The sequence below is a fragment of the Bos grunniens genome, chromosome 10, assembly GCF_055505025.1.
Source record: "Bos grunniens cultivar Pamir isolate PY7600 chromosome 10, Bosgru_T2T1.0, whole genome shotgun sequence".
Lineage (NCBI taxonomy): Eukaryota > Metazoa > Chordata > Mammalia > Artiodactyla > Bovidae > Bos > Bos grunniens.
Genome location: NC_141174.1, coordinates 19,519,380 through 19,536,248, shown reverse-complemented (window position 1 = coordinate 19,536,248; position 16,869 = coordinate 19,519,380). Strand labels below are relative to the sequence as shown.

Sequence of the window (16,869 nt, the reverse complement as noted above, 5' to 3'; positions counted from 1 at the left end):
CAGGGTTTCTTATCAATAATCTCACTATTCAAGTCTCATTTGGCCTTGGACAGTTTACCTTCCCTAAGTATCAGTGTGCTTATTTGTGAAAGGGGGATGGTTCCCAATTATAAGCAGATGGCACACTCAAATTACAGTAATTTGAGATTATAATAAAAAGATTTTAGGTCCTCTGACGTCTCTAGAATGTGTCATTGGTCAGTGTCCATTTTCCTCATTTACGTTGTATCTGACCTTCCTCAATCAGAGATTCTTTATTCTGTGGCTTGCCCAAAGCACCAGCTCTGCTCATATTTCCAAACAAACAATAGATTCTTCTACAAGAGAGACGATGCCTTCTAAGGCTTCACTATTCTAGCCAAGCTCAAGGGAAAGTCATTTCCTCTAAAGTATCATCAATAAGCTATTTGTTCACTGACCTAGAACATCATTCTTGCCTACTTTTTCTCTTCAGTGAAATGAAGAACAATGTTTTCCATAAAAGTAATTTATGAAGCAGTACATATGGTAATATTAAAACCATAAAAATAAACTTTCAGGAGACCAAACAGTGCAGTTTCATCTTTCCAGCCTAGCACTGTCCCTGGGTGATGTTAGGCTCAGTATACTGGGTAATTGGCTCCTGGCTTAACCAGTACCTAAATGCCTATTTAGTAATTCCTTGAATGTTGTTGCTAAGGTTCAAGAAATCTTGAAAATTCTACTTATTTAACATATTTCCAAAGCAGAATTATCTTAAAAATGTAAATGCCAAATTTACTTTAAATTCCAGATATCACTACCCCTGAGACCCTAAAATATTAAGTATCCTGTTCAATGCTGGATTCCAAGATAAAGTTGTTTAAGAATATAGCACTCATGTCATTTACTCATTCATTTACTGATGAATACATTTGATTATAGGACTTTCCTGGTGGCTCAGTGGTGAAGAATCTGCCCGCAATGCAGGAGACGCACGTTTGATCCATGGGTCAGGAAGATCCTCTGGAGAAGGAAATGGCAACCCACTCCAGTATTCTTGCCTGGGAAATCCCATAGACAGAGGAGATCTCACAGGCTATAGTCCATGGGGTTGCAAGAGTCAGACACAACTTAGCAACTAAACCACCACTGCCACATTCAATTATTCATTAATATGTATTTACTGAGCACTCACAATTAGGATTAAGTGGTAAGTAAAAAAAAAAAAAAAAAAAAAACAAGCTAATAGGAAATGCGAGTACAAATTATGGTGATACAGGCTGCATGCAGAGAACAGATGAGAGATGAATCAAGATCTGCCCAGCAATCCCTCATGAATGTTCTTTAATACGAGGTCTTAGTGGTAGGCAGCATTACTTAGTGAACTGCACCCCATTTCCACTCCCCTCTTCCCTACTTCCATGTGGTGAAGAGGCTGGAAAAGTTAACTGCACTCTTCCCAGCTTTCTTTGCAACCACATGTTGCCATGTGACCCTGTTCTGGTCCATGAGACAAGAGCAGAGATCTGTTGGGATCTTCTGGGAAGGAATATGCTTTTCCAGATAAAAGGAACAAATATGGCTGTACCACTGGTCACTGGTTCTTCCCACATTTCTACTTCTCTAACGTAGAAGTGATGTCTAGCGCTGGGGTAATCTTCTGGAAACCATGAAGGAATGGCCAAGATGGTGATTCAGGTAGAATTGGATAACTACAGTAATGCCGCAGCCACCCACATGCTGATTGCTTGTTATATGGGAAAATACAGTAAGTCCCCTACATATGAATGAGTACCAAGCTGAGAGTGCATTCCTAAGTCCAGTTTGTTCGTAAGTCCAACAAATTTAGCCTAGGTGTCCAACCAACACAATCAGCTATATAGTACAGTACTCTAACAGGTTTATAATACTTTTCACACAACACATTAAAAAAACAAAAAATAGAGAAAACATTTTTAATCTTGAAGTACAGTAACTTTAAAAGCACAGTGCAATAACTTCTTAGCAGTGACAGCAACATCTCTGCTGCTTTTATGCTTGCTTCTAGACATCCTGGGCTTGAAAAAAAGATACTGGTCTATTGTTCTCCAGATAGTACTGTACAGTAAAGTATACAAAAGCACAGCCACTTGTGGATGATGCACACATGTGACAATGTATGCCAGGCATGTGAACTAACTTACATGGCTGGACAGGCAAATACATGTTTGCATCTTTGAAAGTTCACAACTTGAAGGTTTGTATGTAGGGGGCCTACTGTATCCCCTGTGTTTGGACTTTAAAAAAAATTTATTGAAGTGTGTATATATATGTGTGTGTGTGTGTGTGTGTATTCTTTTTCAGATGCTTTTCCATTAGAGATTATTATACTGAATATGGTTTCCTGTGCTATACAATAGGACATCTTTGTTTATCTGTTTATAGCAGTATATATGTGTTAATCCCAAACTCATGACTGATCCTCCCTGTCTTTCCCCTTGGTCACCATAAGCTTGTTTTCTATGTCTGTGAGTCAGTGTCTGTTTTGTATGTAAGTCCATTTGTGTCATATTTTAGGTTCCACATACAAGCAATACCATATGACAGTTGTCTTTCTGTCTGATTTACATCACTTAGTGTGATAATCTCTGCAAATTGCATTCATTCTTTTTATGGCTGAGAAACAGTCCACATACATCTGTATGTACACACTGCGTCTTCTCTGTCCATTCTTCTATTGGGGGACAGTTAGTTCGCTTCCATGTCTTGGCTATTGAAAACGGTGCTGCTGTGAACATTGCAGTGCATGTATCTTTTTTAATTATAGTTTTCTCTGAATATATGCCTCGGCATGGGATTGCAAGATCATATGGTAACTCTATTTTTAGTTTTTTGGGGAACCTCCATACTGTTCTGAATTTGGATTTTTAAAAACTTCTTGTCAAAAGCATTCTAGGCTGTGACAGAGGTTCAAAAGTAACTTTAACTGAACACAAATTAGGAGGCACTGCAATCTTGTCGTAAGTAGCACAAGGAATCTCAAATTCTGCTCTTGCCATTGAATGGGATGGAGAAAAAGGGAGGAAGCCTTTATGGTTCCCTTTCTGAGGGCTTCTGAAAGTGATATTCCTTAGTGTTTCCAGCTTTTTTTGGAACTCATACTTGGCTCTGCTATCTCCAACACAGACTAGATCCCTGAATCTTTCTGAAATTTATTAGTCCATGATGAAGAGGAACAGATTTGTCTTTTACCTGCTTTTTATAACCATAGAAACTAGATCAGGGCCTGGCACTCTGTAGATGCTCAATAAATGTTCACTAAACCAGTAGGTGAAGCTGAGAACATTTACAAGTTTAGAACAGCAGTGTTCTGTGTTTTTAAAAGTAAGAGTGAGAAATGGCCTGATCTTATGGAACACATATGGGACAGAGCATGCTCAGTGAAGCATGCCCATTTTGGATTAAGAAATATGATTATCATTTGCCAGCTCTGATTCCTGCCTCCAGGCTGATAAGATGTGTCCAAAGAGTCATTTTCACTCATTCGCAGACACCAAAACAGAAGGGGTTTTTAATGAATGCAGGAGCTGAAGTGACAGTCATTAGTAGCTAGAAATAGACAACTGATTGCAAAGTCAAGATGAAATGCTTCAATAAAAAAGACCCTCGTGCCTGAGGCATGCTCTGTCTTCTTTGCTGAAGTTGGGGTGGACTTTTTTTTTTTTAATAATAGCAGCATAGTTGGCCTATTCTTGAAGTTTTCTAATCTTCCACTGAGGAAGAATTGGAGGAGCTAAATAAATTAGTTTTGGGTAATTAATTTACACAAACAAAACTAATATTGGCCGTTAGTCATTTCTGTTAGGCATGCCATCTATCCAAGTAGAGATGGAGCTGGCCATGAAGGGCAGTGTCAGGGCCTCTTTGGATCATGTCTCTGTCTGGCTTCTGATGCCATCTGTCCAAAATGATTTCTCAAAACATCAAAACTCCCTGGTCCTGCCCAGGGACCTTTCCCTCACCTTGCACTGCTCAGCACAGGGAACGTCAGCACAGGGCAGATGGGCAGAAGGGGAACCCAGCAGCCTGATTGCTGCTCCTAGTCTTTCCTCGCAGACACAGCTTTGTATCTGTCAGGTCAGAGAAGTCTCGCATGTTTTAGAATTAGAAATTTTAGTTTAGCAACCAGGGCTATCACTGTAGAGATGAGGGACCTAAAGTCCAGAGAGGTTAAATAACTTGTCCAAGGTCAACACAGCAAGTCAGTGAAACTGAGGCTGGCATTTCTCTTGGGCCTCAGACCAGTGTTCTTCCTAGCATCCTGCTGTGGCTTCAGTTTGTAAACAGAGGATTGCTTCTCCTCACTCCTCTCTTAACACCGCATGGCTATTTCAGTGAGTTACACCTACAGTCGTCCTAATAGTCCTCATTTCAGAGAAAACCCACTATGGTACAGTGAGTGGCTTCCATTTTTCCTGCTGTTTTACGTGCTTGTCAGTGCTTTGAGCTTTGAGCTCCTTGAAGAGGGGTGTCTGGTTGCTGTGAGCCATCCAGGCAGAACTGGTCGAGCTGGCCACGTGGTTTCTCCGCATGGCTTGGCTGTCAGATAAGGGCCACCTGCTTATTGATTGGCTCAGTGTCACTTAGGTCCAGCATGCTCCCTGGTGACACAGAACCTCATATTAAAGGATGACAGGGAATTGATGTTGCTCTTCTTCAGGAACAAAAGGTACCAGAAGTTAGACGGAACTGAATAGTCAAGAAAACAAAAGTGTATACCTCCCCTCTCCCCACCCCCAACCCGGAAGCTGTGAACTACCAATAGAAGATAAATCCAGTCAAGCCCCTGAGACCAAGAGGGAAAATGCTGAGTAACAAGATACCAGCAGTCGTTGGACCAGAATAAACCCTGAGAGGGTTGAGAATCTGATTATCTGGATCAATTTCTTTTTTCTCCTATACACTCTTAGACCTGAACTAAACTTTCCCTTCAATGCAAACAGTATTAAGTGCTTTCTATCTACAAAGCATGTTGTCAGGCACTGGTTGAGAATATAAGATGAATCTTAGATTTGATAGAAAGAACTTGGGCATTGGAGATAAGAAGAATTGGGTAAGAAATCCTGGCTTTGCCACTTTCTAGCTATGTGTCCTTGGATAAAACACCTTTCTGAGTTTTAATTTCAATATCTTTGTTAAATAAATTTTAAGACAAAGAATATTGATAGTTGATTTTAAATACCTAGGATTGATCATAACATAGATGTTCTGAAAATGTTTGCCATTATAATTTATATAAAGCTCCTGGGAACCCACTTTTGAATTTTTGGTGGGTCTGTACTCTAAGCATTTCTCTGTACACAATGAAAAAAAAATTCAAAGACAGTATTATTAGCTGATGTCACAGTGAACCATGCTATGGAATCAAACTCAGCGACCACAGATTTGCCTGACATAATGCTGGTAGAATTGACCTTAAGAATTTTTAATCACATAATGAATAGTGTAGGTAGAATGTCTACATTCTTTAAAAGGTTTGGATTCTAGGATACTACACCTCTAAAATTTATTGATTCTTGTTACCAGGTATTTGTATGGCTTCATCAATTTTGAAAATGCATGTTTTCCCCAGAGCTCTACGTATCAGTCAGCAATAGCCACAACTTTCCTGCATAGTAAATCACTCAAAACTCAGTGGCACACAATAAGCATGTATTTTTCACTAACAAGTCTACAGCTCAGCTGACTTTTAACCACAGGGAAGTTGGACCACTGTCTTACACGATCTTTGACTGATCTAGCTATGTGTTGCATCCCTTCTGCTCTGGACGTCTCTCACCTTCCTTGGAACAACAACCATCTGATGCAGGAGGGTAAGGGAGGAGGGTGAGCATCACCATCCAGGTATTTTGAAAGTCTCTGCTCATATCACAGTCAGTAACATTATATTAGCCATGCAAGTCACATGGCTAAGCCCCAAAGTAAAGAAGCAGACTTTTAGCCCATCATGAAGCCAGGGTAAGGATCTGGGTTTACATTAATACTGTGAAGGAATTAGGAACTAGGGACCAATGAAACATTATTCTACACCTCCGATGTTATAAACTATTACTGGAACATTATCCCCTTTCTGGTCACTTAAGGTGATTGTCCTGTCATCTCTGATGAGTGATCTAACCCTTGGTACATGGTGGGCCACCATAAGAAGATGGATCTTCTTCTTTAGTAAATAAGTCCTTTTAAGATTCAATGGTGTGATAAAGCCACTAAACAGAGCAGAAGAAAAAAGAATCATGGAGATGACCTCTGCCAGTCTTTAAATCCAGTCCATATCACTAAAATGGAACTTTTACCAATTAGTGTCAAGTCAGAGGTCTAATTGAATTGAAATATTGTCTTTCCTCTAATTCCGAGTAATTTTCAAGCCATAAAAGCAATGATGTAACTGATACTTCTGGTTTCACATAGCACACTAAGCCAAAAGCATAGATTATTTTGAAAATACAATCACTTTTCTAGGAATAACTCTCATGGACTATCAATAAGTAGTAAATACTCAAACTACTTCGAATCACTGGGTTGAATTTATAGGACAGAAGGTGGGGCCCTAGCTGAGACTATGAATAAGACTATGGATGAAAATCCTCCTGATACAGAATACAGGTCTTCAGAGAAGGACCCTTTTTCCTGGTGTTATATATTCAACCACTGCCTAAGGGACCAGGAGCTTAAGTTCTTTCTCACTGTCAGTCCTTCTCAGGGAAATCAAGGAATATCCAGGGGAGAATGGTCTCCTTGTTTGGATTGTTTTCTGAGACTCTTAATGGGTGACGGAGCATCCCAGGGGTCAGAAGCCTGATCTCTGGGGTGTGCAGCTGGATTCAAGTTCAGGGCTACCACCGGGTAGCTGTGTGACCTTGGGAAGGTGGTTTAACCTCTAAGGTGGTCACTGATGCTGCTCACAGGTGGTCAGCTCCCCTCCCTTCCTGGCACCCAAAAGACTGTCTCCTTTGTGGTTGGGTGGTGACTCATTTTGTCCAAAGAGCTGTGACATTATTATATTAACGTCTGGGCTATAGCATGTAATAACTCATGCAAGAATCTTCAGAATTCTCTCTTGTCCCTCTAACACAATGACCAGCAACATTCAAGATGATGGCTGCTCCATCAGCCTGGGTCCCAAAGAAACTGCAATGAGCACAGTCCCCCTTTTGACCTCTAATAACTTGTAGCACTAGAGAGAAAAAATTGGTTATATTAAACCATTGTGATTTTGAGAGTTATTTGTTACCACAACTTAGCCTAGTCTAGCCAGATTGATACATCTCACCAAATCTCAATTTCTTTATCTAAGAATGAGGATAATAGTGGAATTGAAGTTGTGGAGTACTCAGGGGAATGAAATAGGATAATATGTGTCTAGTACTTAGAAGAGTACTACATAATAAAGTCTAAATATATTTTGGCTATTGTATGTTATTATTACATTATGTCTTATCCTAACTTTGTCTCTATCAAGTTATCTGTTTCTTGCAAATAAGTTGTTAGTCATGTGACCTTGAGAAACTCACCCACGAATTGCTATGCTAGTACATTAGACTAGCTAAACTACAGCTTTAAATTCCTAGACTTAAAATTATGTGACTTATATGGAAGTACTCAGAGAATCCATCCTGGTGTTTCAACTACATTCTGTTGCTTAGAACAAAATAAGTGATAAAGCTAAACACTATCTTCTCTTCTTTTCCAGTTGCCCTCCCCTACCACTGGACAAACAAAAAGATCTATGTCCTTGTTACAGGTTGCTCTCCATCCTATTCTGAAGATTTCAGCCCAGGGAATTACATGCCTTGTAAATTCTCAGCTACAGATTGGTTTTCCAAGTTAGACACCTGTAATCTTGGTCGTCCATCTCCTCTCTCTGTTCTTTTTTCAGTATATGTACACAGTATCTGGTTTCATCAATACAATTTCACCTGGCTCCAGGCCATAGCCCACCATGGCCTTTCTCCTGATAGCGTGGTCTTCCCTAGTCCAAAAGGAGAGGATCCTGTTCTTGGCTCGAGGCAACCCCCTTCACACCACCACTCACAACCGTGAGACTTGTCCTCCAACTTCTCCAGATCAGCACTTTCCATGTCTTGATTTGGATACTTTTTCTCCTGTGCCACTCTGGCTGGATTCTTCTCTGGTCCCAAAGGCGGCCCTGCCTATACTTCCAAACAGCTGTGTGTTAATATATTAGAGGAAATTTCCTTTTCTTTAGGTTGAATATGGCAATTTCATGTGATTCAAATTATATATAAATCCAGTCTGGGAAAGAGGAGGAACTTCATCACATACATACTGAATTACACGTTGGATCCCATCAAGAATTTTTTTTCTCCCTACCTTACTGAACTGGGGGCACGGCCTTGTTCTTACAGATCATGCTTTTTGCTCTTTATATATAACCCCCCGGCCTCTGCATCCCCAGCACAAGACCCAAAGCAGATCCTGCTGCTATGTTTATTGACACAGCAGAGGCCTTTCCTGGTATCTCTTGTTGGCGTCCATGTTCCCACATTTTGGCTGTTTATAAAAGTACCATTTGCTATTACTTTGTGAGATGCAATAACACTTCCTTTCTTTAATCTCTTTCAGATTGAAGACATCATTACAAAGATGCAAGATGACAAGACAGGGGGTGTGCCCGTCAGAACAGTGAAGAGCTTTCTCTCCAAAATCCCCAGTGTTGTCACAGGTAAATGTTCTCCTTACAAGGTATTGATGGCAACAAGAAAAGATTGCTGAAGTGTTGTGTAGCCTTGACTGTGACCTGGGAGGCGCCTAATAATTTGTGAATGACAAGCATAATATGTTCAGTGTGCTTCTTACATAAAGTCAAGTTCTCGTCCTGGTTTCTAGGAAGAAGCTACTCTTTGTCAAGTCATTAATATCATCAGTAAGTAATAATATTGAAAAAGAATGGTCTGACCAGCCTATGGTTGAGGCTTCTGGAAAGAAATAAGCTCATTAATAAGCTAGCCATTTGCCCTATGGGATGTGTACAAACATATAGTATTAAAGAAATTATTTTATATTTAAATAAGCTTCAAGAAAGTCTTATATTCTTCTACGAAATGCCTTTAAGTGTTCTAATTGATTGTACTTGAACTTCCAAAAGAAGTGGTTGTAAGTTTTTCTGCATTACTTTGGGGTTTGTGTGTTTTGTGTGCTCAAATATCTCTTTAAAAATTGTTAATTGTAAAATCTATCAAACACATGGGTATAGTTTCAAGAATAGAACTGTCACATGTACCACCTATACCACCATGGCGCTTCATAAATAATGCATAATAGGTATCTTAGAGACCCTGGGGAGCATAGTGGATGGCATCTACCTCCCTTTCCATTGGAGAAACCACTATCTACTTCTATACTAAACATATTGTTGCTCTTCTTCACAATCTTTCCACATATGGGTGTATCCTTTACTATCCAAACAAGTAACCAAATAAATTAAAATAAAATTTTAGATAACTCCCTAACTATTAAAATCTGGCTGTTTGCTTTCCAATCTGGGGGAACCAAAAGGACTAAGTATCTACTGCATACCTAAGAATGGCTAAATAAAAATCCTGACAATACCAAGTGGTGGTGAGTTTTTGGAGCAACTGGAACTCTTGTTGGTGGGAAGATAAAATGATGCAGCTATTCTGAAAGTTTCTTATAAAGTTAAGTATATGCTTACCATATGACCCAGCAATCCCTAGGCACTTATCCAAGAAAAATGAAAACTTGTATTCAGACAAAAACTTGTCAGTATTCATAACGGCTTTATTAATGATCTCCAGACTGGAAACAACCCAGATGCCTTTCAGTGAGTGAATGAATAAACAGACTGTGGTGCATCCAAATCCAGCAATGAAAAGGAGTGGGCTACTAAGATATGCACCAACTTGGATGGATCTTGAAGTTATTTGTCTGAATGGAAAAAAGTCAGTCTCAAAAGATTACATACTATGGTATTCCACTTATAGGACATTCTAAAATATAAACAAACCAAAAAAGCACAAAACCTATAGTGATGGAGAGTGGCTCACTAGTTGAGAAGGACTGGGAGTATGATGGAATTCCATGAATTCCATAGAACAGTTCTGCATTCTGACTGGGTCGGTGGTGATGACACAAATCTAATCATAGGTCAAGGTGCATAAAACAGCACACCAGAAAAGTCTTCATACTATACGTTACTTTAAAAAAGAAATACACTCAGTTGAAGTATCCACAAATATGCCAACTGATTATTTAGACTGTCACTGTCTGAACTCAAGTACCAAGTGGATTTGGATAATGAACAATGCTTGTATTCTTAGTGTTCTCTAATTTTGAAATTTATATAAATGGAATTATGCCCTAATATTGGCCATAATATATTTTTCATACTTTTCTGGATTTTACTTGATAAACTCTTGTTTAGGATGTCTATCTATTTTCGTGGGCAAGATTGGTCTGTTGTTTTTCTTACTTACCCTCCTTGCTGGTTTTGTTACCAAAGTTATGCTAGTTTCAAAAGTCTACAAGCAATAAATGCTGGAGAGGGTGTGGAGAAAAGGGAACCCTCTTACGCTGTTGGTGGGAATGCAAACTAGTACAGCCACTATGGAGCAGTGTGGTGATTCCTTAAAAACTAGAAATAGAACTGCCTTATGACCCAGCAATCCCACTGCTGGGCATACACACTGAGGAAACCATAATTTAAAGAGACATGTGTACCCCAATGTTCATCGCAGCACTGTTTATAATAGCCAGGACGTGGAAGCAACCTAGATGTCCATCAGCAGATGAATGGATAAGAAAGCTGTGGTACATATACACAATGGAGTATTACTCAGCCATCAAAAAGAACACATTTGAATCAGTTCTAATGAGGTGGATGAAACTGGAGCCTATTATACAGAGTGAAGTAAGCTAGTTTCATGAGATGAACCGTGGTGTACATCTCTTTTGTTGACATTCTGTTGTCCTTTGAAAAATAATTTTACCCTTAATCTAGTTTTTAGATATTTCAATTGTTTTATTTTTATTTGTAGATGATGTTCCATCTGGTTCTTCTTTCAATATGTGTTCTCATTCATTCAACAAATATTTACTGAGTATTTACTATTTTCTAAGCATTATTGGCACTGGGAATTTAGAAGTAAATTGAATAGATGAAAATTTCTGCTCTCATGGAATTTATATTCTAGTGGAGGAGACAGCAAAATAATAAGGAAAGTTTTTAGAATTTCAGTAGTGAGAAAGACCAAGGACAAAAATTAAGTATGAAGAGGGGGATAGGAGTGTTAAAAATCTGGAACCAGTGGCCAAGCAAGGACTTCCTGAGTAGGTTACATTTGAGTAAAGATGGAAGGAGATGAGGGGTTGAATTATGTGGATGTTGTGGGAAAAAGCATTCCCAAAAGCCAGAGCTAAAACTCCAAAGTTAGTATGTTCCTGGAGTCTTGAGGAACTAAGAAGAGGGAGCTACAGCAGAGTGAAGAATGAAATGTCCCTGGTGATCCGCTGATTAGGATTCCAGGCTTCCACTGCAGGGGGCATGGGTTCAGCTTCTGGTCAGGGAGCTAAGATTCCGTAAGCTGCATGGCACAGCCGAAAAGGAAAAATGCAGTACAGCGAAGGGAAGAAAGGATAATAGAGATGAAGTCAGAGTGATAATAGTGAGCCAAATCTTGTAGCCTCTAGGTCCTAGGACGCCTGGAGGACTTTGAGCATGAGTGACATGCTCTGACTTATATTTCAGTAGGATCACTCTGTTTCTTTCTGCTTACTCTGAGGAGTTTGATTGTTGATTGGATTTTTTTTAATATTGAGCTGATTGTATATTTTGAAAATTAATCCCTTGTTGGTCGCACCATTGGCAAATATTTTCTCCCATTCTGTAAGTTGTTTTTTAGTTGTGTTATGGTTTCCTTTGCTGTGCAAAAACTTTTAAGTTTAATTAGGTCCCATTTGTTTATTTTCATTTTTATTCCCATTACTTTAGAAGACAGATCCAAAAAGATATTGTGGTGATTTATGTCAAAGACTGCCCTGCCTATGTTTTCCTCTAGGAGTTTCTATAGTATTTGATCTTACCTTTAGGTCTTTAATCCATTTTGAGTTTATGATGTTAGAGAATGTTCTAATTTCATTCTTTTATATGTAGATGTCTAGTTTCCCCAGCATCACACATTAAAGAGACTGTCTTTTCTTCATTGTATATTTTTTGCCTCCTTTGAGATTAATTGTATGTTTATTTCTGGACTTTCTAACTTGTTCCATTGATCTGCATGTCTGATTTTGCAAAAACTTCATTTTTAGACATACTAAATTTTGGGGACCTATTATACATTCAACTGGAAATAACAAGTAGGCACTTGGGTTTGTGGATGTAGCTTTTTAAGGGAGAGACTGAGCTGAGACATAAGTCATTGGCATATGGATGGTATTTAAAGCCATGGGATTAATGAGCTCACCAAGGGAGTGAGCACAGATAGAAAACATAGTCTGAGTCCCGAAACTTGGTATACACTAGTATACAGAATCTAGTCATGCAGAAAAGAAGAAATCAAAATAAACGGAGAAAGCACAGTTGGAGGTGAGGAATATTAGGAAAATACGTTTTCTTTGAAGCCAAATTTTCTAGCAAGTATTTCCAGCAAGAGTAGATTTGATCTACTATATGAAATGTAGCTGATACTCAAATAAAAACTGAGAATCAACCACTGAATTTAGTAGCATTGGCTCCACTGCTGACCTTGGTAGGTTCATGTTCTATGAAGCATTGAGAGCAAAAAGTCTTATTGGAGGGAGTTCAAGTCAGAATGGGAAGAGAGTGAATCGAGTTTTTTAACCTTTGTAGGAGTTTTTCATAACAGGGAAAAGTGCAAGTAATATCTAAATAGGGAAATGAGATTAGGATATGTAGGTTTTTAAATTAATATGAAAGTCACAGTATGTTTGTATGATGATGGGAATGATTCAATAAAGAGGAAAAATAGTGCAGGGGAAAGAGGGAAAATTCAAGGAGTGATTTCCACAAGAAGGTAAGGGATTGAATGTGATGCACCAGTACGTGGGTAGCTTTAGCCAAAAACATATACAGGGTATTCATAGGAAGAGGAGGGGAGGCATAGCAAATACACAAGGGTACAAATAATTGTTTAAATGTTCTTAGTAATAATGGAAGCAAAAAAGGTAGAGATGTTAGAGGATTGGGGAGAGATTAGAAGTTATGAAATAGTCATTTAGGGGAGTAAAGGGATTGGACGAGGGAAACAGAGTTTTGACTCCTAGGTAGCATTAGGGACCCTCTTGATTGTTATTAATATTTGTGAATTTAAAGAGAGGCAAATCTTTCTCCAGCCACATTCAACTCCCTTGAGTTTGAGCATGTATCAAGTAGAAAATTAGACTTCATTAGAAGTCCTTAAAAGACTATAGCAAGCATCAGAGTGTGATAAATCAAAGAGAGGCAAGAGAATAACTAAAATGATTGACCATTAAATTTTAACTGAGTAAGGGGGAAAGTGAGAATAAGATGGTAAAGAACAGTGAAGAGTAATGATTACAATAAATTTCTAGGTTCCAATGGCAAAGGAGTTTTGGAGCTGGAAGTGTGAGAAAGAGAGCCAGAAATATAAGAGATGGTGATTGGATAGTAGAATATCTGAAACTGAGGTTGTAGAGGTTGCAGTCAATTGGTGATGACAAGATGGAAGGTATGACCATGGGAATAAGTGACTGAGATAGGGTGGGAGTCAAGGAACTAGGAGGTCGTGATTTTGGAAGAGTGAGCTCTCCAGATATTGAAATCACTTCTGAGGAGTGTTAGAGAGGGTACTTGTAAGTCTTTATATAGAATGAGACACAAGGACCCACGAATCAGTATGTGACTGTCACAGCAAGGGCTACAGGTGATTTAATCCAATGTCAAGAGAGTAAAAGCTAAGTGTTCTTTTGAGAAGAGGGAGGGATTGAAGACTGAATGAAACCATGAGAAACAGAGATTGTTTACCTATCTTCAAACCCTATAGAATAACAGGCATGGGGCAGGGAAGATAGCCACCACCTAAGAGGGCTACAGGGAAGCAGGGCTATTGGGTAAGAGCAAGATATAGGAAATATTAACTGAAAAGGCTAAGGATATAAAAAAAAATCTTACCATGTTTTTGAGCATATGTTCCAGAGAGCAGATGAAAGCATTTCAGGAAATGGTGAGTCTGTGACCTGGGCAATAAATGCACATGGTTCCTCTGTACCATGCACTAGGGTGGGCATGGGAGATGTAATGGTGAATAAAAACTTCATCTCTGCTTTTGAAAATTTTTAATCTAGTGAGAGAAACAGATACAGGTAGACCAATAGTTATATGAGCTATGTGCTATTATAGAAGATTACCCACAAAGCCCAGAGGAGAGAATCATGAGTTTTCCTTGAGTATATCTAGGACATTTCCCTAAGGATGTATCAGTTCACTTCAGTTCAGTCGCTCAGTCGTGTCCGACTCTTTGCGACCCCATGAATCGCAGCACGCCAGGCCTCCCTGTCCATCACCAACTCCCAGAGTTCACCCAAACCCGTGTCCATCGAGTCGGTGATGCCGTCGAACCATCTCATCCTCCGTTGTCCCCTTCTCCTCCTGCCCTCAATCTTTCCCAGCATAGGGTCTTTTCCAATGAGTCAGCTCTTCACATCAAGTGGCCAAAGTATTGGAGTTTCAGCTTCAACATCAGTCCTTCCAGTGAACACTCAGGACTGATCTCCTTCAGAATGGACTGGTTGGATCTCCTTGCAGTCCAAGGGACTCTCAAGAGTCTTCTCCAATACCAGTTCAAAAGCATCAATTCTTCAGCGCTCAGCTTTCTTTATAGTCCAACTCTCACATCGATACATGACCACTGGAAAAACCATAGCCTTAACTAGACGGACCTTTGTTGGCAAAGTAATGTCTCTGCTTTTTACTATGCTGTCTAGGTTGGTCATAACTTTCCTTCCAAGGAGTAAGCGTCTTTTAATTTCATGGCTACTATCACCATCTGCAGTGATTTTGGAGCCCAGAAAAATAAAATCTGACACTGTTTCCACTGTTTCCCTATCTATTTGCCATGATGTGATGGGACCAGATGCCATGATCTTAGTTTTCTGAATGTTGAGCTCTAAGCCAACTTTTTCACTCTCCTCTTTCACCTTCATCAAGAGGCTTTTTAGTTCCTCTTCACTTTCTGCCATAAGGGTGGTGTCATCTGCATATCTGAGGTTATTGATATTTCTCCCGGCAATCTTGATTCCAGCTTGTGCTTCCTCCAGCCCAGCGTTTCTCATGATGTACTCTGCATAGAAGTTAAATAAGCAGGGTTACAATATACAGCCTTGATGTACTCCTTTTCCTATTTGGAACCAGTCTGTTGTTCCATGTCCAGTTCTAACTGTTGCTTCCTGACCTGCATACAGATTTCTCAAGAGGCCGGTCAGGTGGTCTGGTATTCCCATCTCTTTCAGAATTTTCCAGTTTATTGTGATCCACACAGTCAAAGGCTTTGGCATAGTCAATAAAGCAGAAATAGATGTTTTTCTGGAACTCTCTTGCTTTTTCCATGATCCAGTGGACGTTGGCAATTTGATCTCTAGTTCCTTTGCCTTTTCAAAAACCAGCTTGAACATCTGGAAGTTCACGGTTCACGTATTGCTGAAGCCTGGCTTGGAGAATTTTAAGCATAACTTTTCTAGCTTGTGCTGCTGCTGCTGCTGCTAAGTCGCTTCAGTCGTGTCCGACTCTGTGCGACCCCAGAGACGGCAGCCCACCAGGCTCCGCATCCCTGGGATTCTCCAGGCAAGAACACTGGAGTGGGTTGCCATTTCTTTCTCCAAAGCATGAAAGTGAAAAGTGAAAGTGAAGTCACTCAGTCATGTCCGACTCTTAGCGACCCCATGGACTGCAGCCCACCAGGCTCCTCCGTCCATGGGATTTTCCAGGCAAGAGTACTGGAGTGGGGTGCCCTTGCCTTCTCCTACTGGCTTGTGAGATGAGTGCAATTGTGCGGTAGTTTGAGCATTGCCTTTCTTTGGGATTTGAATGAAAACTGACCTTTTCCAGTCCTGTGGCCACTGTTGAGTTTTCCAAATTTGCTGGCATATAAAGTGCAGCACTTTCACACTGAGGATGTATATCAGTTATCTATTGCTGTATAACCAGCTACCACAAACCATAAAGATTTTTCATCTTTCACAATTATGATTCTGTGATTAGCAATCCAGGCAGTTCTTCTGCTGGTCTTTCCCATGTGGTCCTAGTCATCCACTGGTTCATTTGAGGCTAGAGGGTCTATGATGGTCTCAACTCACTTGCTTGGCAGCAATGCCTTCTCTTTTCTGAGGCTTCTGTTCATCGCCACATTGCCTTGTATCCCATGGTATGCTACACTGGGCTGCTTCACAGCCTGATGATGTCCAGAGTTTCAAGAGAGAGAGGATGAAAACAGAAAGGCTTCAGACCCAGGCTCCAGAACTCATACAAGGTCAAGTTCACCACTGTCTATTCTTTGAAGCAAGTCACAAGACCAGCCTAGATTGAAGAGGATGGAGAAATCAATTCCATCTGCTGTTGTAGGAGTAGCAATGTCACACTGACATAGGGAGACATGATTCATTGGAGGCCATTATCCTAATGACCTACCACAGGAAATAATTTTAGAACTAAGTGTTACTCAAGAGGAAAAAAATGACCTGGGGAAGGTCATTTCAAGTGGAGGAAATAAAATTTTCATAGGTTCAAATACAGGAAAAGTATGCCAGGTCTCAGCAGGGATGAGCTTGTTTATGTGTTCGGAGTTTAAGATTCAGTTATGTATGTTCAATCCCTGGGTCAGGAAGATCCTCTGGAGAAGGAAATGGCAACCCACTCCA

The 16,869-nt window shown here is 39.9% G+C and overlaps 1 protein-coding gene across 23 annotated transcripts in view; it reads left to right on the top strand.

Moving 5' to 3' along the window:
• RGS6 (regulator of G protein signaling 6) overlaps window positions 1–16,869 on the top strand; it is a 611,989-nt gene that overhangs the window by 408,295 nt on the left and 186,825 nt on the right. For all 23 annotated transcript variants that reach the window (XR_015134069.1, XM_086319934.1, XM_086319935.1 and 20 more), the window contains one exon: window positions 8,584–8,683. Coding sequence is in view for 22 of the 23 variants with exons in the window: in XM_086319934.1 (XP_086176060.1) it covers window positions 8,584–8,683 (100 nt within the window). In the remaining variant the exon portion in view is untranslated. The remainder of the gene's footprint in view (window positions 1–8,583; window positions 8,684–16,869) is intronic.